The sequence below is a fragment of the Pyxicephalus adspersus genome, chromosome 10 (genome assembly GCF_032062135.1).
Source record: "Pyxicephalus adspersus chromosome 10, UCB_Pads_2.0, whole genome shotgun sequence".
In the NCBI taxonomy this organism is placed as follows: domain Eukaryota; kingdom Metazoa; phylum Chordata; class Amphibia; order Anura; family Pyxicephalidae; genus Pyxicephalus; species Pyxicephalus adspersus.
The window spans coordinates 25,136,285-25,162,760 of record NC_092867.1 but is presented as its reverse complement, the minus strand read 5'-3'; the positions used below and the strand labels follow the sequence as shown (position 1 = coordinate 25,162,760).

Sequence of the window (26,476 nt, the reverse complement as noted above, 5' to 3'; positions counted from 1 at the left end):
TAAGGCAATCAAACCCGACAAATACAGAGTTTGAGGATTTCAACTTCAAGTCCTTTATATTTGCTTGCAATCTGCATACAAATAGCATTTTTTGCATCTCAATATTATCCTAAATGGTCACTAATAGGAGACAAAAAAGTGCTGTTTATGCAACATAACATTTCAATATTAACAGGCATATTTACTATTTAAGGAATCATGAAAATTATTTTACTGCTTTAAAAAAATATTTTCACTACATTCAAAAGATTTACAAACAGTAAATACGCTTCAAGTTAAGACCTCATTTATTTCTGTTGCTACAGGCAATGTTGAGCAAATAATCCTAAATATTTACTACAGAAGCATTACAGTCACTTATGCTGAACTGGTTATCCTAGTAGTGACTCAACGGCCTTCCAATATCTAATGTAAACAGAGCACAAAAGCTCAGGAAAAGGGAAAAAGTGAAATGAGCTGCTAAAGAATGACTTGAACTTCTGAGTCTGCTAGAATTTTTGAAGATGAATTAATCCACAGTAAGTGCAGCTGCAATGGTCAGGGAGGGTTTGCTGTAAAGCTCATGTACTGCCTTTTAGAATGGCTAAATGCTTAAATATCCATGGCCCGCAAGTTGACTTCAAAAGGTGGTAGCAGCTAAAAAGAAAGACACGCAGGCATCTAAATGCAACAGCATAGATCGGTACATAGCTTTCAGGCATTACAACAGGTAAGAAATTTAGGGATCTCAACTACAAAAAAATGGACTACATATTAGACTTTTCAGAATTAAACCTAAAAATAAATCTGTGGAAACCTGATCTGAAATGGCATACCTTGTTAATAGGAATGGTCATTGTTGGTTCAATTTTTGCCTCAATTTCTTCTGGACTGTAGTAGCAGTGAAGATTAGCGCCTTTCAGTACACAGTACAGTTTGATGCAGCTACGAACACCACCAACCATTTCCTAAAAACATTACAAAATAAAAACTGTAAATAGCATTGTCCAGACAAACCAATAGCAAATAATGTTTTCTGTAAATACAACTCTAATCAGTTTACAGAAAATAAACCAGTAAAAGATTGTACTTTCTATAATTATAAGAGACACAGTGTCCAATGCTGCTGTGTGAATCGGCAGGGATTACAAGGAAAGAAGTCACAAGCACAATGAATGCACATAGTAAATGAGGCGTGAGAAAATACTACCTCTGCTGCTGTGATTTGCCAAAATGAACATTTTAACCTTGTGGACCCAACTATCTATTCAAAAAATTTGGTTAGAAAAGAGGTAAATTAATTGAAAGAATAAGGGAAAGACCACAAAATTACAAAAAGTAACAGACTGGATTTATACAACAGGGAATTATATCACAAGAGATTGCAGTCTGACTTTAGTAAGACTGAATTCATTCAAGCTTAGTGTCAGCACTTTTCATAATATATTGAAAAAAGGGACCAAATATAAGAATTTTATTGTTTGGGTTTACATATACACATAAGATATAGAAACACATAAGTACAGATGTTTTTATACTCATATACTTTTTATATATCATTTTGACAATGCAACCAACTAGGGTAATAGAAAGCCACAAAGTTGGCTTCATTAGCAAAAACAATGATTGACCTTATACAATAATTAGAAACAATTCTTTATGGAAGGCTACATATATACAGTGACACAGATTGGTTAGACAATTACTCTGCTCATTTAACAGCAGATGACCATGTCATGCCTCATTAACTAGAGTGGACATATAGGAAATCTAGGATGAATTATTTATTATCCTGTTGATATATTTGCATCCCAAGTAAACCAAATATTATCTTTGTACGGACTCCCTCTTCCTCCTGGTGATAAATTATGTATCCCAATACCCTAGCAACTAAAAGAGGAGAAGCCAATTGGTTGTTTGAAAGTAAATTGTACAAAGGTTCTCTATTATTCATAAACAAAAATAACTTATTAAACCAAACAATGTCATCTTTTTATTTAAGTTTTGTAATGAAAAGCCTTTTATCCTTTCTGGTTTATGGTCATTATTAGTTTTTAATCAAGCTATGGCTGTTAGTTCCTGTTACTGCACAATATTGCTGTCTGTACTGAACAAAATTAAAGACTGTCAATCTAGAGTAATAAATAAATATTATTTCGCAAAAAACAGATTCAACACAGATGTTTTGGCTCCAAACTAACCTAGCTCCTTTTTACACAAATACAATAATTAATAAAATAAATAATTTTTATAAAATGTATGCAAAGTAAATACCTTCTCTTTTACTCTTTACAATGCTGCACCCTTTTCTCTTTAATAATCCTCACCAAAGGGAGGGTAATACAGCATCCTGTAGCCCGCAGCCTTCTAAAACAGCAGTCGCCAACGGGTGGTCCGCGGCCCTGAACGATCCATACAGATTGCAGGCTCAGGGAAGTGGGGGGATGGAAGTCCAGAGACACAATCGGCCCACTCAGACTTGCAGTTGGAGAGTGGGTGGGTTCTGGCATCATGATGTCACTATGGGGGACGTTTCTTCCCCTTTGAGTGGCACCTGGCTCCCAGCACATACACGATTCAGGGCCGGTAAATTTTAGTGGTCCCTGGGTCCGAAAAGGTTGGCGACCACTGTTCTAAAATATCGTCCACTGTAGTTCACCGATAAGCCTATATCCTTTGATATTTTGTGCCTGCATAGAGAACAGCTGCATATGTTATCTATGCAGTCACAAGGTTCAAAGTAGTAGGATGTGGCAAAGAAAGAAGCAGAGGAAAGAACCCAACAGAGACAGCAAGCAGAATGGAGGAGATTGACTACTCACTCAAGTTCCAAGTTTTAGCGAGGGGAAAAAGCATGAAAAGGGCTTCAGACAGGAGGAGCCTAGACTATATAGACTAGCAAGGAGGACCTACCACAGCAGATTACTTTTTCCCCGAGGCATCTGCTACATTGTGAATCCACTACATATTAATTGCCTACGGGTATGGAGGATTGTTACAGGTATGGAACTCCAACATAAAGCAAGATTTTCTTGTAAAAACACTCAACATTTCCAGATGATGATAGGATCTTTATTACAGGTCATACTATATTTTGAGGCCCCTATCTGTCCTTTAGTATATTTTCTGCCCAGAGCAATACATTTATGACTACTGTATCTCAGGCACTTGTTTTATTAGTGTATTTTACCATAAAAGGTTTAGCTTTAATTGTGAGATGTAACACTTTTAAGCAAACAACCCTACAGATAGGTATATTCTTACCTGTTGGTTAAGGAACCCCACCATGATATCATCTGTCAAACAAGCTGGCTGTGCAACCAAACGGCAGCATAGACTACCATATAAAGGAAGCCAAAACGAACATTCCTCTGCAAAAAAATAAATATTCAGGACACAAAAAACAATATTACTGCAGAAACTTGTGCATGCAAATATTGTACATTTGTCTATTAACACACAGATAAGCTAGCATTGGTTGTTTGCAGACCAGAGAGAGCTTGTATGACATATATGCTATTTAAGATGCTGGCAAATAAGTTTTGACTATAAGTAGTCTATACATATTAGTTTGTGACATTTGCAACTAATTGGAGGTTTAAAGGATTTTCCCCAAACATTTAAGTGATTCTGAAATTTGTACTTATCATTAGGATGGGGGAACATTTCTTAGGGTTTGATGGACAGAGCTACTGTTCTAAACATGCTGCTGACATCTTAAATTTTTATAACATTTAGAAAGGTGTTGTAATCACATAACCAAATTGCCAGAGGCAATTCAGGAAATCAGGAGCTCAGTGGATTTCTGACAGATTTACCAGACATTCTTCTGGTGATACAGCGGTTTTAAGGGTTATAAACATAGAAATATATGTGTTGAATAGGTGTGCTGAATGTTCTATTTACCTAGATGTTCATATCTTTGACGCTTTAAGATAATGTAAGTATGTAAACATGGACTGGATTAGACAGTGGGCCTGTAAAGCTCCCCAAGGCTGGAGAGGATACACTTTCATCAGTAAAGCTGGGTGATCCAGCAAACCTGGAATAGATTTCCTAAAATCATTTGGTCTTTGTTAGCAAATGTTTTCAATCCAGGTCCAGATGCATTCCAGGTTTGTGGATACATGAAAGTGTATCCACTGCAGCCTTGGAAGGCTTTTAAATCAGGCCAATTAAAGTGGCCCTAAACCCAGAAATTTTACTTTAAAGGGTTATTTACACTTTTTGTAAAGTAAAAAGTTTGAGTGCAAAAAGGTCGCGCAACCCAAGAGGCTCTTGGCTGTTCCTTCTGTGCATGCCCTGATCTTGGGGAATGCGCAGAAGGAGCCCTTTTATCACATGGATTGGGAAAAAAGTTTTCCGATCTCATGCACATGTGCGAGATCGGCAAACTTTTTTTCCAATCTATGTGACGCAGGAAGAAGAACTCTGCGCCGGGCTCAAAACCGATTGCGGGACCACACGAGACCCGATGGAAGAAACCTCCCAATGGATAGACTTAAAGGTAAGTGTGTTTATGGGTTTAATTCCACTTAAGTACAGTGTGACTTACCATGCCCCACTACAGTAAGAGAATGCGTTCTAAAGCTGTCCTCCACACTATCCAAATCAAATGTTATATGAGCCAGTAAGTTGAATTTTGCTCCCCTAAAAAAAATAAAAAAATAAAAAAAAAACATCATCAGAGGAGCTCACCAGACACAGCTAATATTTACTATAGTGTAAAATATGTATAAGATAAAATGTTCAAAATCCATAAATTGTGACCAGAATGACTTAATTGCCAGCCAACATTTTCTGGCTGATGAAGACAATGAAACTCTGTGCTGCACGTGTATTATTGGCTTGACTGCTTAACAAGCATTTGGATCTTCAAGTTACTGACAAATGGAACTGAAGAAGAGAATGGTGTACAACAGCAATACCTGGATGTAGAAGTAAAACTGTGCAGTTCACGTTTAAAAAAATAAAAAAAAAAATAAATTGCCAGGCCTAATTTTCATTTGTGACTTGAGTACCATTAAAAGGGAATGCACACTCTTTTCAATGATTTTAAGATATTCATTGTAATCAGCATGATGTAAAAACTTTTGCTAACAAATATTAAAGTTCCAACGCAAAAAAACTTTCTTTTTATGTAAAATTTGCATGGTAAATAGAGATCCTTCCCACAATGCAAATGAGACTTTCAACTTACATTTTTATTATATAGTGATTAATAAAGCATCGCCTCTAGCGTTTGACTTACATATACATCTATTTTATACAATAACAGAGATATGGAAAAATGAGGCGGTAAAAATAAATACCGGTAAATGTGAAACTCGCATGCATAAATTATTGCAACACCAACTTAAAATATGCACATAATAAAAATACACTTCTCTGTAACATTAAATAAAACTACTACTTCTGCAAATTATTATCATATCACAAAAGGTATTAACAGTTCCTTTGGAGGGCTTTATATCACTATCTAGTAGGTATTAATAGAGTATTAGCCTAAAGTTGAAGTTTATTCTGCTAATATTTAGCCTTTGCCATTTCCTATCCAGCACCCTATTAGCATGCTAATAGACTTTTGAAAAGGAACGCAATGCATACTTTTCTTTTAAGCTGGCATCATCACTGTGCATCTATGCTTCTCTGTGCAATGCAGGCTCATATTAGCTGGCAACAAGAGGCCAGCATGACCATCCTATAAGGGAAAGTGGGTCAGGGACAGTAAAGATGGTGAGGAAAGGGCTAGATAATGCGGAATGTCCATTAGCTAGGATGTGGGGCGAGCTCTATGTGCTGCAATTTGATGCATATTGTAAGAAGCCGAAAACAGCAGTAACAGCAGAGTGCAAAAATTGTACAATCTACATGTTAAGGGAAGCCTAGAATTGTGTATGGAAAAGTGTAGTGAAAATATTTTTCTTATGAGTGTATTAGCATGTAGTTTTTGTTTGCCAACACTCCCCTCAAACTACTGAAGATAGTCATGCAATGTTTCCAGCAACAACTGGCTGAGAGTGTATACTTTAACAGTAATATTAAAAGATGCAAAAATAACTCACGGCATGTGAAGATTTGAGAACACAACAGACTCTGGCTCAGATTCTTCAATCTCTGAATTAAATTTCTTCCCAGCAGATTTCCCAATTGAGTTTCTGAGCTTCCGCGCAAGTTTCTTGGGAGTGTTTGTTATAGAAGATTCCTCCATGCAGCAACTATATATTTCCAGTTTTAACTCAAAGTCTGGTTTTGCTTCCGTACTGTAAATACAATTAAACATCTGTTGCATATCACCAGAAAAACAATATCTACTTCACTTTAAACAACAGGAACAGCTGAGATGGATTTTTCAATGTTTTCAATTTTAAGTGCATTTCATAAACGAGACAGAACATATACAGACAAATCAAACAAAAGCACAAAAAAACAGTAAATTAGGATATAAATAAAAATATTGTGGCAAACTGTCCAACGCCAGTAGCAGTTTGCTATGTATACACATTTACAGAACTGCAGACCTGCATCTAGATAAATTGGATGTTTAGCCCTTCTGGGGTTTTACCCTCCCTGCTGGAGCAAGTTGTGTCCTAATTTTCCACATGTTAAAACGTCCATTTATAACCTTAAGATTACTTAAGGATTACCTCAACCCTGAAAACCTTCCTAGAAAGCAGAAGGTCCATAGGATAAACAGATGATATAAGCATGATTTTGTATGTAAAATCTGAAGAGGTAGGTTACCCAATTCAGTATTCTCTCCATAAAATTGTTTTAAGCTGGCTGGGAAGTAGATGTAGGAGGGTTGTGACCCCTGTATTGTGATTCAACTTTTCAGTAAACACCTAAAAACAGCTAGGTGGTGCGCCCAGCTAAATGGGCCTGGGCAGAACACTGCTAGTACCCGTATTCAAAACATTTTTTAACCTATTCAATTTTTACTTCACTTTATTAACAAATCTACTTGCCCAAGACATGCATGCAGTTCAGTACCAGCTCAAGATATACTTCATTAATTTAAGAAGTAGTGTCGCTAGGAAGTTCTAACAAGAAAATATATTTTCATTCCTAATTAAGCAAGTGTGTGTATATAGGTGCAATGCAACATAAAACACAAATGTTACTTACAATACAATTATGTTCTCAAAGCATATATCCGTCATAGTTTTGTCCACGATGACCATGTCTGTATCAAATATTTCCTGGTCCAGTTTTAGCATGCAAAAAACTGCATACCGTTGTGACTCTGTGGACAAATAGAATATTTATTGCTTAAGGATATGCATGGTAACATGTATACAAGAAATAGGATTTTAAGGTTTTAAAATTAGGCATCATGCTTGCAAAATTGTAAATTAAACCTGCTTTGACCTAGGGATTATCTAGAGGTGTCACTCTGTTATACCCTTAACATATTCATATTAAATTCCTTTGACAAATCTCAACCATCGTGGTACCTGCTGTATTTCATATAGGCAGATGTTAGGTTCAGCAAAGAAATATACATTTAAATAAAGGGGAATATGGGGGGGGTAGACATAGCAGAAGATACAGCCATTAAGTTTACATTCAAAAACATACAGACAAATACACTTTTCCACTTTTACATACAGTTATGGTTAATATCTAAAATCTAAATCAGCCCAGGTAAGTTTCGATTTCTGGAGAGTTTTTATAATATAATATTTGGATCCATGGATTTCCCACAATATTTGAGATTTCATAGCTTTGATCTTGTTATTTTCACACATCTAATCTGCTATAGTGGGAGTTGTAGTGGAACCCCAGTGTCTAGCCATTAATCTCTGTCCTGCTATATTAAAATGTTGAAGACCTCTCTATTATTTTTATAGGAGCCAGGTAACATAGCCAATAGCGTAATGGTCAGTTATGTTTGGATATCCATCTTCATAATATGATTGTAAATACGGAATATCTTATCCCATAAATTTTTTAATTGCTGGGCAAGAGCTCCAGATGTGGAGCATGGAACTTTGGGAATGCTCACACCCGCCAGCATTTTGCTAGGTATGTACAGCCAAATTTATGAATATCCTTTGGGCATCTATATCATCTACTAAATATTTTGTAGCGTCTCTCCTGGTTTTTTTTGGATCTGGATAATTTATGTATCAGGTTATAGGATTTTTCCAGTCTTTTATCCGTAAAAGAAAGACCCAGGTCTTTCTCCCAACATCTTACTTAGCATAATAGCATATATGGTGGTGACATCACGTGTAACCCCAGTATCCTAGGACAGAAGCTTTTCAAAAAACGTTAGTGGTCAATTAGTATTGAAAATGGAGTGTAATTAATTTACATATTGATGCAGTTGGCAATGAGCCAACCATGGGGAAATATACTTTTAAAACACACACAAGAGACTACCTAATCTTCAGAATAGTACAAGAAGAAGTTTCCTGGAAAGGGGGAGAGAATTCCATTCAATGGAGATGAAACCAGGGCATCTGTGAAGATATCTAGTTGGAAAACCCATGATCCGCATAGGAAGAATAATTGAAAATGCTCTAGAAGGTTGCTGAGAAAGGCATCCACTTCTTTCAGAAAATGATTACTGGCTTTTGGAAGTCCATGAAAGGGTCACCAACAGAGTTTTATAGAACCAAACACTTATAATGCAATGGAGTACAACCAACAATACCATCCTTATGCTCCACAAGCAGACAATTCCCCAAAGTGACCAACTGAACAGGATCACCTTTGACAGTCAAGTTCCTAAGGAACAGTCTTTCCTCAAAATAGGAAGACCACCAACAAATGCTTAGGGTGTAGCAAGGGTATCTTATACTGATGTGTGTTCATCCCCAGTGAATGGCTTCAAAAACCAGATGCTTTGTTCCAAGCACAATTGTATTAGTACTCATAATTACAATAATTGAAAAGGTTCATAAATATTTACATTCGTATTAATACCTTTGCAAATGATTCAAAAATATTGCCAGAATATTAGAACTCAGTCATTCCACTGAAAAATAATTATTAATTGAAAATAATCTACAAGTGGCAGAGATTGACTGCTAAATTGACCAATGTCTGGTCAGTCCTGCAAATTCAGGCCCAGAATTGACCTTTAATGGTAAACAAAGTATCCAGAATCCACAAAATATGATATGACAAAATACAGATACAGTTGTTTAGTTACAGTAACATAAGTATTTGTCACAAACTGAAGACAGCATTTCAGGGACAGAACCTCATACTAACTGTGAAGATTGGTGGTGGAAAGGTTATTGCTTGGGTTGCCTTGAAATATGTTATGAATTCTGCATCTTATATGAGATGACCTCTTAACAAAAACATAATGACCTAAAGCACACTAGCAAACTCATTAGGAGTAGCTAACATGTTGGAAATAGAAAGTCCGGGTAAAAGGCAGGGGGGGAGGAAATGGCAATTAAATCCACAAACATCTTACAAATGAAAACATTTTCAAGGAACGCAGTCAAACTTTCACAAAGTCAATGTCTATAAAACACCTACACAAAGTCATTTCTGCTAATGTACTTCACATTGAGTGTATTTACACGCACACAGTAATGTATAGCATTCCTTCACAAGTGCCTGAAGAAGCTAAACAACCCTAGAATAATTCAAAATACAGCATCAATTCGCCCAGGTTCACTTGCACACAGTTTAAAGGAACTTAGCAGGTAGGTAGTTCCAAACAAAGAACCAACCAAATCTTCTGTAGATTTAGGCAAACCCATTGCTTCTATCTCTTTATATAATCCCAGACAGGCTTGACATTGAAATATTAAGATTCCGTGGAAGTCATACCATCTTTTCCTGGACCCCTGGTTCACCTTCTCAGTAAGGATGGTGCTTTTTGAGTTTGCCTGTACATTTGCGCTCACTGACCTTTGGCAAAATGAACTTGAGACAAATCACATGCCTTCCTGTTTGTATTTCATGATGGATGTCAGCCCAAAACCTACACATTGGTCCGACTGTTGCTTGCAGACACTAATTATTCTACCACTTTCCAGGCCTTGCAAAACCAAAGTGCCATGTGTACCAGCCATCATCACCCAGGACTTCTACTAACATTATTCTGCACACCAGTTCATGTGTGTTGTATTTTAGCTTGCAAGTCCTTCATAAAAGCTGACCAAACTGTTCAGATGGGTGTACTAAGGTCCCATTAATTTCAGCCATATTTGAGCTGAATGTGCAATTGGAGATCTTTAAAATGTGAAGAGCAGTCAATGCAATGTACCTTTTATCTGCTGACTTGGCAGACCACCAAATATTTTGTCCTTAAAGCTGCCCTTCTACATAATAGCACTGGCAAAATATTTGGAATATTTATGTTTGTTGATACAGCAAGACTAACCTTTGTTTTGCAAGATTTGATTCTGTTTAAAAACCATTTTTACATGACTATCATAAATAAAAACTACTACACATGGCCCACAAGTCACTGAACATCTATGGATTAGCATAGGCCCCACATTTTCTTTCGATGCATTAGAAGCTCTATGTTCCTTATCTGGTAATTGATTTTGTGCCAATAGACAATCTGCAAAGATGTGGATTATGCTGTAACAAGAAAAAAAGCTACACGTGCATATATAAAATACCAGAACGAGAATACAGTAATGCAGACATGGTGAATGTTTAACACATTAAAAATTATTTGCAGGCAAACTTTACAACAACTCATTATGTAGCCATTGAAACCAGAATAACTTTCCTTTTAAAGTGTAAAATCAATTTACATAAAACAAAATGCATAGCAAAGCCAATGAAACTAGAAAATTGTTTTATGTTCCATTAGGCAATTCCCACTAACCATCTTATTCTACACATAAGACATTTCATTGTGAAACATGATGGAGAAAAAGGGATGAGATTGCTTCCAATAATGTATTGCTTCATATAGAGCTCTCCATCTAGGTCTATCTCAATGCAAAAGGTCAGCTTTGTATTTTTTACATCAACTAGCTGAAGTAAATCAAGAGAAGATCATCAAAAAGCATTGCTATCCATTAATGGAAACATTTTCTTGGCAGTATTAAAAGATTAAGTCTGCTGGCAGAGTATAAAAAGCCTGTTACAAGTAAAAAGCAGCTTATACTGCTATGAAATACTGTAAATTAAAAACAGGTTATTAAATCAGTTAAAATTGATGGATCACTTGTTTATGGAACAAATTCAATGTTTGTTACTAAACTACATTCAAAATATGCAATAATAAAAAAAACATTTTATGGTAGCATTTTAAAAACAGTTCGTTTTAATTGCATCTAGATTTTATTTCCTAAAGGCATGTTGTTTTTGATCTTCTAAAGAACATTTCTTTTTTAAACCCAGTAGAAAGTAATGCTAAAAGGAATGGAAAATACAACCAGATAGCAAAGCTTAAAATATACTTCCAGTCTAGTTAAACCTTTTATTATACATGGGAAGGCATTAGTGACACTGAAGCCTTCTAGGTCATGTAGACTATAAAAAAAAACAAAAAAACTTTACTACAAACCTAACTCCAACGACATACCAAATTATACACGTCACATTCCAAAATAAGACAAATATAAAATTATAGCATAAGAGGTGGGAGTTTGCTAAATATACAGATTTGGCAATTTGATTCTCCCTTGATGTTGTGGGCGCTGTTCGTGGCTCTTTTGGACCTAGTTGTCCTGCTGCCCAGGGATTCTGGGATACATTGGGCCTGATTTATTAAAGGCTGGAGAGAATACACTTTCATTAGTGAACCTGGGTGATCCAGCAACCCTGGAATGAATCTGGTCCAGGCTTTAAAACATTTGCTAGCAAATGGCAAATCCATTCCAGGTTTAGCAATGGCAAATCCTTTCCAGGTATTGCTGGAGCCCAGCTTTACTAATGAATGTGTATCCTCTCTAGCTTTGGAGAGCTTTAATAAATTAGGCCCATAGCATGAACAATATAATCACTATTTACTACTTCCCCTTTCTATGAAAGCAGATTAGTTCTGCGAAACGCATCGACTTTAATGCCGCATCATTGTATTATTGTAGAAACCATATGTCTACCCAAGGATGTCAGACTTGTAGTTGACAAAATATAAAAATGCAAGTAATTCCAAGGCCTCAAACTGTTAACAGGAAACTAATAGGTGTGAGAAGTCTTAGGACGGTATGGATATGTACACAACTACAGGCAACATTTTCATAGAAATATATCTATATCTATCTATCTATCTATCTATCTATATATAAAAATAAAGGCTTAGTTTTGTATTGGGAGGATAAGTAATTAAAGTCAATTCTTGTATTTAAGAGCAATCTGATTTTCTGTGGCTTTGTATTTAAGAGCAATCAGATATAAAACTGTGGCTTTGATTATACATGTAATTGTTCCTCTTTATTACAATTCCAATACATTTCTCAGCTCATCAGTGGACCTCCCCATGTTCTCTTGGCAACTTATATAGAAAATATAATAAAGACACAGCACTTGGCTACATAAAAATCCAGCCTGCTATTGATCATATTGTCACAAACCGCTCCAAAACATATTCATTAACTTTGTTAGCTGCTACTGCAGTGCAGATCCATTAGAGATATGTAAATCTACTTAAAGGAGTATTTGTATATTAAATCTATGTTCTTTCAAAGAGAAAGACAGTGTATATTTTATTAGATTAGCTTATAGCTTTAAAACTGTAAAATACCATTTATCATTATAAAACAAGACGGAAAACACTTATGGTTTACATATACAGTAACATACCTAAAGCAAAACTATATAAAAGGGTATATCATAAACTCATTACATTTTTGTGGTTTCTAAAATACATGAATATATTTAATTAAATTTATCAAACAAATAAAATCTAATATTAATATATCTCAAAACACACATGCCGTATAAGCAGATAGTCATTAGTACATCAGTACTGCACAAAGAACTGGAACCCCACATAAAATTCTAGCTTTTTAATGCATGATTTCTTACGAATGTCTTAAATACGCTTTAGCATTTCCTGTATGTAAAGCAGCCAGAATAGGTTTCAAATATAACTGTTAAGCCCAATACACTGTGGGGTCGTCAAAGCACTCTTGTTTTCATTAATTATACATTCAAGAGTTTTTCATGTGCCTGGCTTCATAGAAAGGCTGCCGCCATCAGTGCAGCTGGGCCTGGAGAAGGTATTAAGAAAAATATGAATAAAATTAAAATAAACTGTTTCACACACTTCTTTTTTATTTCCACAGAATCTGAAATGATTTGAGCCGTGAATTAAAACTGAGAAATCTGTGTGAAAAAAACATTTTTTTTTACACATGCTGAGGTTAATAAACATAATGCTGGAATATTCCAGTAGTCAAGTTGTCATCTTTGGAGTGATTTGCCGTATGTATAAATAAACAATGATTTAAAGGGATTTCGTGGAACATTGAAGTAGCTGTGAGACTGTGTATAAAGAGCTCTTATGTAACCACTGGAGGCAAGCAAGACAGCGTATGGTCATGCATGCAGATTGTGTGCTAATGCGTTAAGTGATGCACATCAAGGCAGTGACATATACTGATCTATCTTGTCAAATATGAGGTTATCACCGATTGGCAAGTAAAACATAAACAGCCTTGTTTAAAGGAACCTAAAACTTTTAGGATATGCAGTTTAGATGAATATATTACAAATAAGTACATTTAGCTGGAACTGAACTCTGGACACTGTGCCAGAAGAGGCAGAAAGAGGGCTAGAGACTAGTCATAAGGACTGCCTGTGGTCTCACTGCAGCTGATCTGCTCACTATTACGGATTTAAAGCGTAAATAAAATCAGAATTTTCACTTTACATAAATGGGTAAACCGGGAGGCTCTTGGCTGCTTCTTATGCGCATGTCTGAGAATCTCAGGCATGCGCAGAAGGAACCCTTTTATCAAAAGAGAACAAATTGCCGAGCTTACGCATGCGCAAGTTTTTTTTTCGCAATCTATGTCACCCGACCCAGCGCTGGCATCGGGGGACGTAGGAAGAAAAAGATGAAAGAAGAGAGTAGAATATGGCAGCGCCTGGTGCTCCCTCTGTGCCGGCCCAGGGACCACCAAGGACCCGATGGAAGAAACCTCCCGACGGATAGACTGCTCCACGGGATTGAAAGTAAGTGTGATTTTTTCTTTTTTGTTTAGGGTAGTTTTGGGTTTACTTCCTCCTTAACATACACCGCGTCTCTGTATGAAGGTAGCCATTATGCCAGAGGCAGGGCTTTTCTCCAACCCACCAGCTTGGTCACTTTACAGTGTAGAGTAGCTAAATTACTACTTTTTTTGGAGCACTGATTAGGTGCAAATAACATCTCTAGATGTTACTTTATAACATAGCAAACTGGCCCTGATTTATTAAAGCTCTCCAAGGCTGGAGAAGATACACTTTCATCCGTGAAGCTGGGTGATCCATCAAACCTGGAATGGATCAGGTCCAGGGTTAAAAACATTTGCTAACAAACAGCAAATTAGTTTTAAGAAATACACTCCAGGTTTGATGGATCACCCAGGTTCAATGAAGAAAGTGCATCCTCTCCAGCCATGGAGTGCTTTAATAAATCGAACCCACTAAGTCAGGTTTGTCAAACTCAAATACACAGTGGGCCAAAATTAAAAACTTAGACAAAGTCGCGGGCCATACTTTAAAATACCACTGCTACTACAATTTAAATTCAAGGAGTGGCTGGAACTCCCTCTTCACTGAAATAGCACCGCTACTACAATTCCCTGTGTCTATAAAACAGTCCAACGCGGGGCCATTCATAGGCAGAGAGGCCGCTGGTCTATAGACACGAGTGATGCCAGGAATTGTAGTAGCAACGCTAATTTAATCCAGCAGTGGGTCAGCTGCAATTCATATTTAGGATTCCTTTGGGGGCCAAAAAAAAGGACATTGCGGGCCAAATTTGTCCCGCAGGCCAGAGTCTGACACCCATCCACTAAGTGAACTTAAAAGTACCAGAAACAGTAATAGAGATTTTTTTTATGTGATGGCTCTTTACAGGCATTCCAACAGGTAACCCTGCCACTTACACATTAGGGTAGCACCGACCACTCACTAAACTATAATTATGCAGGAGCAGCGTTGTCACCCTGAGACAGGAAGAATCCATTTAAACTTATGTGCAAATACACATATAAGAATATTTTATTAAACAGGAAATTTGAACATGTAAGATGGTAAAGAGGATTATCTGGGAAACATCAATCACTTATACATACTTTCCTTGCTGCCAAAATGATCAGTGTCCTTCCACATCAGTGGGATTCGAATACCTGCAGGAAGAACAGAGAAAGAGAAACATTAGGGTTATTCAGAAATTGTATGTTAAATTGCATTTGAAAATGGCAGCGTACTTAAACCAGCAGGATCTACATCAAGTAATTACTGAAAACAGAATTACTAGCAGTTTTATGTAGAGTGGTGATCCCCCAGGTCCATTCACAATATTTCATGGGAAGATTTTAGAAGGAAAATGAAGAGAAGAAATATTAACATAAGGGGCTAAAATTGCTGTATTGTAGTACACTGGATTATCTCTATACTCTGCGTGAAATAAAAATGTGTAGTCGTGGCTATATATAGAAAGAAAAGCTTCACAGTACCCATCATTTCAGAAAATTATATATGTGATGGAAATCCTGGGTGCCTAAAGAACACACATACCCTTTTAAAGTGTTACAGATATTAATATTTCTAACAACCCTGAGTGCTGCTGCAATATAGAGATACTGGAAACGGCCTCTCCATCTCTTCACCTGACAACAGATGTTTGGACTGAACTGGAATGATTCAGTATCTATAATTTCCTCCAATTCTCATATTAAGTTGGCAGAGCTTCCTATAAAATAAACAGTTTTCATTCTCCCCTGTATGCACTACTTCCTCCCTTGAGGCTGCTGTGATCTGCATGTACTGAGCAATCATCAACAAGTTTAGGGAGACAATATGTTTTTCTTCTGTGTACAAATGGCAAAAAAAAAAAAAAAAAAACCTTGCATGCTATATTTCTGGAATACCATCAGTTACTATCCTGTATTTGGTGTGTGTTTAAACATGGGAAAATGTCCATGTGTTGCAAATACAGGTGGTCCCCGAGTTACATACAAGATAGGAACTGAAGGAAGGTTCTTAAGTTGAATTTGTACGTAAGTTGGAACATGTACATTATTATATTAAATGCAATTAGGACAGATGATTGTCTCAACATATTATTAGGCAGCATGGTGTCAGTTACTGTATAAAATCCTCACTGTGAGTTATTCACAAACCAAGAAAATAAAAAAAAATAAAACAAAAAACTTAATGAAGCCTAGACATTTATTAACTTCTAGAGTAAGCTGTGCTTTGATATGCAAAAAACAACTGCAGAGTTTGTCTTGGTCATTAAGGAGTTATAACAGATTGCAGAAGAGATCGCCCACAACCTCAGCTGTGTCATGCAAACCACCCCTCCCCCCATCAAGCCTACGTCCTGCACATGAGAAAGCAGGGAAGCCAATTCCTATGTCGGATGTCCTTAACTCGGGGACTACCTGTATGGGTCAGATAGGTTTATTAATAATTTTGCTAAAACCGTATGCTTTATTAGTTTGTTGCAGTGGTAGATTATACACTTTTATAGGCACAAATTAACCTAAACAGTAATTATATTTAAACGGTTTTAATATGTCTGCACAGTTCATCCTTAAATGACATTTTGCAAATGGTGTTTATAAACGGCTGTTCTAGAATTCCTAAGAATAAGGTAAAAATATACAACACAGTGGGTCTGTTCTCTGAGAGAGGGGTATAAATATACTCATTTAAAAGCACATAAAGCATTTTCACTACCTGTTGACAGCAAAAAACTAAATTACATCCAAGAGATTACACTATGATCACAGCACAGTTCTTGTTTGGCACTTGTCAAAAGGTGTGAATTCATTCTAATTTTATTTTTTATGGCCATTATGATTGAGCTGGTATTTTTGCTGCAGATAAATCACAGGTGTGAAAACCAGACTGTTTGTATCCACTGCTAGGATTTCAGCTGGCAGAGTTAGGAATGATCTCATCCTGTGTTGCTAAAGCAACAGAAACATTTTATTTTACTTAGTCTGTTCTTTAATCATTTCTGCTACAAAAAGGTAATTATGTAACATGTCTCAGAGGATGCATGTTGATATATGGCTAACAAAACAAAGTAGCCTAGGCCAGCTCTTGTTATTTTTATTCTTGATATTTGGGCTTTAACCCACTGCAAACCTAGAGTCTCCTGATATCCCGGAGCACAGACACCTACAAAATACATGTGTGATTCGCTACATCACAACCCTTCTCTCAAAAGAGAACAGAACAGGTTGTATAACTGTCTGTACCAGAAGTACATTTTGGGGTCTATTTATATAGCAGTGAATCTTACATTTCCTGGTAGAGAATCAATTACTGCCAATAAAACTTATGGACCTGGAAGGCCAAGTAAGATAATGAGTTACTGTTCATTATGGGGTGGTGGACTGGGGTCTGTTTGTTTTATTTTTAGCTTTTTCTCCATTTTGTTTGGTCATGGTTATTTTTAACTGTTGTATCCTCTGTTTATTATTTTGAAAATTGAAAAAAAAACATTAAAATACAAAACCAGGACCAAGGTCAAGAAGGACTGGTCTTCAGTACAGATGAACCTGGTGCAGGAGCAATATGGGGGGTGGGGGGCTGGAGGCAAATCACATAAAGCCAAACAGGATCAGTTGAAACAAAAGTGCCACTAATTTAAACCGTTAATATAGAGTCGAGGATCCACTGAAGTCAGATGTATACCAAATTAATATTAGGCACATAGTTCTGGAACACACATAAGTGTAAGACAGCATCCTAAAGTGAGCAAGTTTTATCTGAAGGAACAGTTGGGCACATATATCATTCTGTACTTAGAATTTTGTTTTGAAAACAAGGAACTTAAGGAGCTTAGCAGGTCAAGCTATTGTTAAAGCGTACCTAAAGTCAGAATTTTCACTTTACACAAAAGGTTAGACAACCCTTTATTTACAGTAAACGTTCAGTTTGTTTGTGTGTTTTTCTTTTGTAAGTGCAACACCCCCTTTTTTTGCAGCATGATTAAAGGTGTTTTTTTTTTTTTGGGGTAGTTTTTGGGTTTACTTCCTCTTTAACCTCCCTAGCGGTACATTTCTGTCTGGATTTATATGTCTAAAAGCAGTACATTGTATTTCATGAAAATTTATTTTACAATATAGTATATTAGTATTATAATAAAGTTTGAAACACAAATCACGTAAAAATAATAAATTAAAAAAATGTAAAAAAAAAAATATATATATATATTTTTTTTTTTAAATACAATTTATACTCATACTATTACATTATACTGTAAAATAAATGTTCATGAAAACAATGTGCTGCTTTTACACATATAAATCCAATGTATTGCATTCAATATAGTTATTTTGTATCGAATGCAATACAAATGGATTTTGAATTTCCCGCCCAGCCCCGCCGGCAACGCACACACGCACCGACGTCACCAGGAACTCCCCCGGTGACTCATCAGATGCAGAAGATGCCAGAGGAAAAAGAAAGAAGACAGGGATCCCAGCGATGGACAACCCGGGACACCGGCGGATCAGGTAAGCACTGTATTTACTAACCTTCCCATAGGCTTACCTACCCCGGGTGTGACACGGAGTTACCGCTAGGGAGGTTAAGATGAAATCCTCACAATTTGGAGTAAAGTGCTTTGGTTACTTTAGATGAGGTTTTGGTGGTGTATTATCATAGCACAGATTATCAGAAAGCAAGAAAGCCAAAAAATCAGCATGGCAGCGAAAAATACAAGGGCTTGAAAGTTTGCTTAAGCGCTGATATAAATATACAGAAAACTTGGCAGAGACATGCTTTGGATGTTTTGGTAAAGTATTATATCACCAGGTTAAATTCCACTTTATTTACAACGTAACACTTACCCAATGATGCCCTATAACCTTAACCCTTTTTTTTTTTTTTTACTTAACCCTTAAAAACAAACTCCCCAATCTTTGGCTCAGATCTGCAATTGTGTCCAGAGACCCAACCCCGCCCACTTACCTGAGCCTGGGATTTGTATAGAGGACATGGTCCGCGGCTCTAGCCGGTGCACCCCCCCTTCTTCTCCTGACCCTGCTCAGGGTGGCACCAGCCAGAGCCGCGGACCGCTGAGAGAGTTCAACAGGCCAGATTTAAAAGCCTAATGGGCCGTAGTTTGCCCATGCCTGCTCTAGAATGATGTTATTAGCATGACGCAGGTAGGAGCCAGTTTTTCTTCCTTTCCTCCTGATTATTCAGTGGCAGATTGTCCAGAACAACCCTAATTTCAAGAGGTACTGAAACTTCAAAACAAGGTTAGAGTATTCTCAAAGCACATTTACTCTGGTGAAACTACTCACATGAACACTCACCCCCCAACTAGGGGTCCATAACAAACAAAAAAAAAAAGTTTTGCTGCTTCATTGGTGTGTTGCTTTACTTGGGCACTTTAAATAAAAAAAACGCTCCAGAGATTGTGTCAGACTCTATTCCGTTCAGTATTACTTAAAATCCAATTGTATTATTTACAATACATGATAAAGTAGTGGGGGTATTGGCTGGAACATTCTTTTGTGACATATTGGGTATTGTTATATTGGGTCACAGTGTCAAAGGCAGCATGAAAGAAGAGTCGTATGGAACAAGTAGTATTCAACACAGCCAACAAAAACAAGTTACAGTCTTAGTCCAAGGAGTATATGCTGACCTTGGAGGCTTCCTGATGGCACCAGCAGTTCTTTCAAGTGAAGGCATATGCATAAAAATATAACTGCATTAACCCTAAACTACTTCTTAACATGATAATGACCCCCCAAACATTTATATTTCTTGGTCAGTGCTAAAACATAATGACATGGCACCAAAATTCATTGATCTGGGTCCAAAGTAAACACAATTGTAAAAACATAACATACTACAGTTAACCTATACTAAAATATGATGGCTGCATTCATTTTCTATGCCATGCCAGGCACATTTTCGGCAAGTACAGAAACCACTGTTCAATCCTGCCAGAAACACACCGTCCTTTTCACTTCTTGTGAGTTGGGCTGGTATCAAAAGCAATGGGATCCTTCTGGTGTAAACCACTAATCCCATCACCCCCAAATGTAATGGAGATGAACGAGGGATGACAGGTTTAAATTCTAGCCTGGGACACAGCTATGATTCCTTCCACAGATACAATAAAGAGAAGATAGCAACCTGTGGATAGGTTCTGGGTTATTTACATTATCATGTACCAATAAAGAGAAAAAGGGCCTGAAAAAGGAAAAAAAAACACAGCCACCACATCAAAGGACTATTATATAATAATTTTACATTATTTTTAGGGTTTGATATACATTACAGTAGTTGGCTTTACGGTCTGAACTGCATGATGGATGTCTTTCTTATATAATTTATAATAAGAGTTCCTAATATGAATATTATTAATAATATAAAATACCCGATATGGCCAGTTTTCCTGGGCAGGCAGAGCGTTCTTTTACACCAACATCTGAGGACCTACGGGGAAAAAACAAATACAAAACTCATGTATTTTTGTCGGATTTTGAGACATTTTAACCCCTCACCTCCCCTGTTCTAGGCCACTTTCAAAACTGCCGAGAAGCAAACCTTTTGTGTTCATAAAATATATACACATATACACACACATACATATATATATATATATTTATTAAGATACATTATTATCTTACATTCTTACCCTTTGAAATCCCTAAGTAAGCTTGGGAGAACAATATGACATTTGCTGGTAATCTCCTATTGAAAATTCTGGCTATTTGCTTGTTATACTGACCAACTGATTTCAATGGTTATCCGGAATGGGAATGTAGATCAGAAAAGTCATATTTCAAAATGAAATATCAAAATACCAGGTACCATAATACTATTCGAAGCACACTTGACCATTCATTGCGGTAACACATTAACTTGCTGCAAAAACACACAATGTGCAGTTAAATGATGTGGCCAGCAGATGGTACCAAACAACCATTCTATATTAACAGCTAATTCATCAGCAAAACGAAGTTGAATAAAACTAAAATGTAAATTATACTATATTCTTTAGGATTCCTTTTTTTTTGCAATCACAAGTACCATGAACAAAGCTAAAACAAAATAACTGATCATGTTTACATTATAGTCAGTGCAGTGAATAAGGTTCATTTATACCCGTTTGAGTTCGCCAAATTACTTTTGGAATTCTCTAGCACAGGCATGACCAAATTTCGGCCCGTGCATGTGTGGTGGCAATGCCTGCTCATAATTCGTTTCTGGGGCAGGATTTTTAAATTGATGAGCACACTCACCCAGTCACCTATATCTAGGGATCCTTGGATGGCGTTACTTCATTTCAAGCCTCCAACCTTAACAAACTAGTCAATTTAAATTGTGCTCTTATGTCCTTTTGGCAGCTAAGCAGACCATAGCTAAACATTGGAAGCAACAGCTTGTCCCCTATCATGAGGTCTTACTCAGGGTGGATGCTATATGCATTAATGAAAAATTTTCAAGCTCGGTGAATGATACTTACGAAAGTTTGCTTAAGTGTGGGAACCCTGGCTCCAACATTCTCTGACTAGATTGTCCCTGCCGACTTTATGGTGATTTTTGTTAATGTTTCAAGCTTATGATGATGTGCTCTCTGTACTGTAATCTCATAGACAAGTAACCGTGTTATTTTTGTCTCCAGTTTTTTGTTTTATTCTCATCCCCTCATGTAAGTTTACTGAATATTGTGTTCTGTGCTTAAATTGTTCAAATTGTTAAAAAATTAATAAAAACCTATTGAAAACAAATTGTGACCCATGTTTAGATTTCCACCGGCTCACAGCCTCTGTCATCACAGGGAATCCCCTAGGTCATTATAGTGGGCGTGTGTTGTGTGGGACCCGCACGGACAACGCCCACTCTGATTCCAAAAACATTCTCTGCACGGCACCCGCACCCACAACAGACCCAAAGTGCACAGAGAAACCCTCACGTCACTCTGGTGGGTCTTGGAGGATAAAAGGTACAACAGCATTCTGCAAATCACCAATTTAAAAACTTGTCCAATTATCGCCTCAGGGTCGATATCAAACTAGAATCTGGCGTGTGTACAGCACTCGTCGTTCATGGATGCCCTGGCGGATAAACAATCAAGGAACGATTGTAATAGAAGTGGAGGAGAGGATGCAGCGGGGTGCCACTCACTCATTCTCCCCCTCCCCTCTCTATAGAGCAGAATGGCTCTGTATGTACAGCGCTCGTACATGCATCATTCAGTCTTTTGTTGTTGGAAATGATTGTGAAAGATCCTTTCCAACAATTATTGCACGTGTGTACATAGCCCAAGGGTATGCAAATCTATTTTTCCCGTTTTCTTATTGCTATGGTTTGTTTACCAATTTAAATTGTCTAATATTTTTGTTCTGTATAACAATAATAATAAATGTATTTGGTTTGATGCCTTTATTTAAAAAGAACATCCCTTCAGCATTAAGATTAACTGGTCTCATAATGAACACATGTATTGTGTAAACCCAGAATTTCAGTACAGAGATTTTAGAAATGTCACTTCTCCATTATATACCAAAAAATGAAACATCAGTTTAGGAGAGAGGACACTGATTCAAATCCCTCCAAGTCCATGAGAGTTATCCATTGATATGAGTAGTTTGAATACAGTCCTCTTGAATATAAAAAAAGCTCATTTATGTTGTAGCAAAGTGCATAACATGTAGTGCGGGGCCATACATTTTAAATGGCATCCCAATACATTAGAATACATATGGATGATTACATCCAACAGAGATTTTTCCTGCAGTAAGGCTACATACACAGGTAAAATGATTCTCATCAGATTATTCCTTTAGGGCTGGCATCGGACGAGAATCTGGTGTGTGTACCACCCAACGTCATTCATGGATCCACTCTGGCAAGTACACAAATGACGAACAACTGCAATGCAAGTGAAGAGGAGAGGAGAGGAGAGGAGAGAGCACAGCAGGGTGCCGCTCACTCGTTCTCCCCCTCTCCATAGAGTGGAACGGTGCTGTATGTACAGCGCTCGTTCATTCATCTTTCAGTCTTTTGCCATTGGAAAGGATCGTGAAAGATCATGCAATAATTGTCATTGGAAAAGATCTTTCACAATCCTTTCCAACAAAGAACGACTGCAAGATGCATGAACAAGTGTATATACAGCAGCGTTCCGCTTAATGGAGAGGGGAGGGGGAGAACGACAGCGTGGCACCCCGCTGCGCTCTCTCCCCCTTCACTTCCACTACAATTGTTCGTCGAGCTCTGTACACACACATGATTCTTGTCCGATATCAGCCATGAGCCAATTATTGGACGAGAACCATTACACGTGTGTACATAGCCTTAGCTGTTACTGTGACACATATCATGTTTACTGGGATTAATCAATAACAAGATTGTACATTCACACCAATGAACTGCAGGCAAGATAAGGGCACACTGCTGTGACTATTGTGTGCCAAGTCTTCTAAAGACACTCACCGCCGTCCAGTATTCATCACAGCGTTTTCTTCCTGGGGAGAATGGAGCTGTTTCATATAAACCTGAATACGTGCATTGCAGATCATAAGATTCTTCACTGCATTCAATATTTGATGTTTCTGAGTGCTGACTGATAACAGCTTGCAGATTCCTTCCCGCATGCGGACTTCAAAGTCAAGCTTTTCTTGAATGCAGCTGTCCTAAGGAGAATATATAAAATTATTTCATTAACACTTAGGAAAATAAACACAATTGGGTAAAACAAACATACCAATGGGGATATTTACACTGTGAATGAAACAGCAGTCCGGATTATTTTATTTCCTGACTACAAAGATATAAAGCATATGTATGAGGCAGCATGGATTCCAGCAAGTGGAGGAATTCAAGTTTGTCTCCTGCTGTGGATACAGAATCTCTGGCCTTTTGAAAACTTCTGTTTGTCTTATCAATTAATGTAAATGTCAGTATACAGACGTGCAGAAAACACAGCAACCACAGTGCACACAGCACTACATTAGGGCAAACTTATAATGCTGAAAATGTAGCATTCACTGAATATTCACTGCAGGTAAATCTACCTAATGAACGGTATAGCTTCTAAATTATCGATTGATTCAGTAAATGCAGTGAATGTCACCTTCAGTGCTTTAAAAATATGCCGCCATCAAGTTGCATGCACTTTAAGCTGTAACAGCAGTCCTAATGAGTGAAAATATTGATTTATAGTACCTGTATGCACCAAATAATACAAATCAGTGGTGACTATAAATTTAGTGTCTGAGATTTGTAAATACAAACTCCAAGCAATAGCATCACAGTGATCAACCCAGAATTTTTTAAGCTGGGTGGGAAGAAATTGTAGGTTGGTGGCAGCCCCTGTACGGTGACCCAACTCACTAGTAACCAACCAAAAACAGCCGGGTGTTTGATAAAAAGTGCCGGGTGGTGCGTTTGGCTAAAAAGGGCTAGGGAGAATACTGCATCATTTAAAGATTATCATAAACACAATTAATTAGCAATTTCAAACTGCTTTCAACTGTTCACTATAGGAGCATGATCTCATGATATTTTGCCTTCTGTGTTCCATTGGCATCTTTTTGGAATTACAGAGAAATCATCCCCTGCCTAGGCAAGAAAATATACTTTTTATATTATTTACCCCATGTGTTTTTTTCACCACTAAGGTGAGTTCACATTAGGATTTAAATAAAAAAAAAAGTGGATACAGTAACAAATAGGTTCATGGGCAGTTGGTTGCAGTAGTGCTGCCATTTTTTTTTTAGGATCCTATATGCAGCATCAGTGTTCTCCCTAGAATTGTTTTTCAGCTGGGTGGTAAAAAAAAAAAAAGTGTGGGTAAGGGTAAGGGTAACTCCTGACAAATTTAGCATTCCCAGATGTTGGTTCCATGGGTATTTGGTACTCCTTTAAATCTGTCATCTTTCTACTGCCCCCTATACTTATTCTAATACCAACCTCCTTAGTACTTCCTATTTTTTTGTGCCCAGTGCCCCTGTAGAGTGACCCAAGTTTTCAGTAACCAAAAACAGCCGGGTGGTTACTGAAAAGAGTGCTGTGTCGGGTGCTGGGGGAATACTGCAGCTGTACATCATGCATGAAGCACTCAGCGGCCAACATACAAACCACATCAGATGACCAATTTTATTGGCGGAGATTCGTCACCAGCGTCAGCATTGCTAGGAGACTTCCTGCTAGGGAAAGTCAGTGACTTTGCTGTCCTTCAGTGTTTGGGCCAGCAAGGGAGGAATCCCACATATTATTATTATTGTTATTATTAATAAACAGGATTTACATAGCGCCAACATATTACACAGCGCTGTACATTACATACGGGTTGTAAATGACAGACGGATACAGACAGTGACACAGGAGGAGGAGAGGGCCCTGCCTAGAAGACACATGCTATGTGATGATAATCCAGATGACACAGGTGGGGTAATCAGGGCAATACATTTCTATCACAGCAGCACAGAACAATACTTGTCCAGGCACAGGTGCAACTAAACTACTAATTAGCACAACTGTTCCATCAGGAGATCCGATATTGTTCTGTTACCATCAATCACAATGATTTATCTTTTAATAAGAGGAGTTTTTTGGACTGCAATCACTTTTAGCAACATTAAAGACCAAATCCACACACTGCGTTTTTAGATTGCTCTATAAAAAACCTAAAGTGGACCGAAACCCAAAAACTGTCACCAGGATGTCTTTTGCAGAATAAAATTAAAAAATTAACAAAACCTTTACTGGCTACTTGTTGGCTTGTTTTCTTTCTTTTTTTTGTTAGTCACCCTGCATGGCACATGCAACATACAGCCCCGTTTTATACATGGCAACACCATGAACAGACCAAGACAGCAAAGACTTATCAGTGGCTATCCAATGGCCAAAGAAGATTGTCAAGGCTACGTACACATTACATTTTTACCCTTGGAAAGGATCTTTCACAATCCTTTCAAATGACAAAAGACTGAAAGATGCATTAATACCTCCTAGATTATTATTATTATTATTATTATTATTACTATTATTAATAAACAGGATTTATATAGCACCAACATATTATGCAGCGGTGTACATTAAATAGATTGTAAGCTCTTCTGGGCAGGGTCCTTTCCTCATCCTGTCACTGTCTGTATATGTCTGTCACTTGCAACACTATTTAACGTACAGCGATGAAAAATATGTTAGCGCTATATAAATCCTGTTTATTAATAATATTGAACAAGCTCTGTACATACAACGCTGTTCTGTTCTATGGAGAGGGGGGAACAAGTTAGCGGGCACCCCGCTGTGCTCTGTACAAACGAAGGATTTGTCCTTCGTCGTTCAAGGATCCGCCAGGACAGATTCATGAATGGCGTCCGCTGTACATGCATCAGATATCAGGCATAGATGG

General features: G+C 37.4%; 1 protein-coding gene across 1 annotated transcript in view; it reads right to left on the bottom strand.

Annotated features, from left to right (window-relative positions):
• The window catches only part of RTKN2 (rhotekin 2), a gene marked incomplete at its 5' end in the record, with an annotated part of 36,475 nt that extends 12,725 nt beyond the window's left edge, over positions 1-23,750 (bottom strand). The window contains 8 exon segments of the mRNA XM_072424214.1: positions 816-947; positions 3,244-3,350; positions 4,535-4,629; positions 6,045-6,242; positions 7,108-7,225; positions 15,201-15,254; positions 20,486-20,544; positions 23,551-23,750. Of these exon segments, the coding sequence (XP_072280315.1) occupies positions 816-947; positions 3,244-3,350; positions 4,535-4,629; positions 6,045-6,242; positions 7,108-7,225; positions 15,201-15,254; positions 20,486-20,544; positions 23,551-23,750 (963 nt within the window).
• Between the last annotated feature and the right edge of the window lie 2,726 nt (positions 23,751-26,476).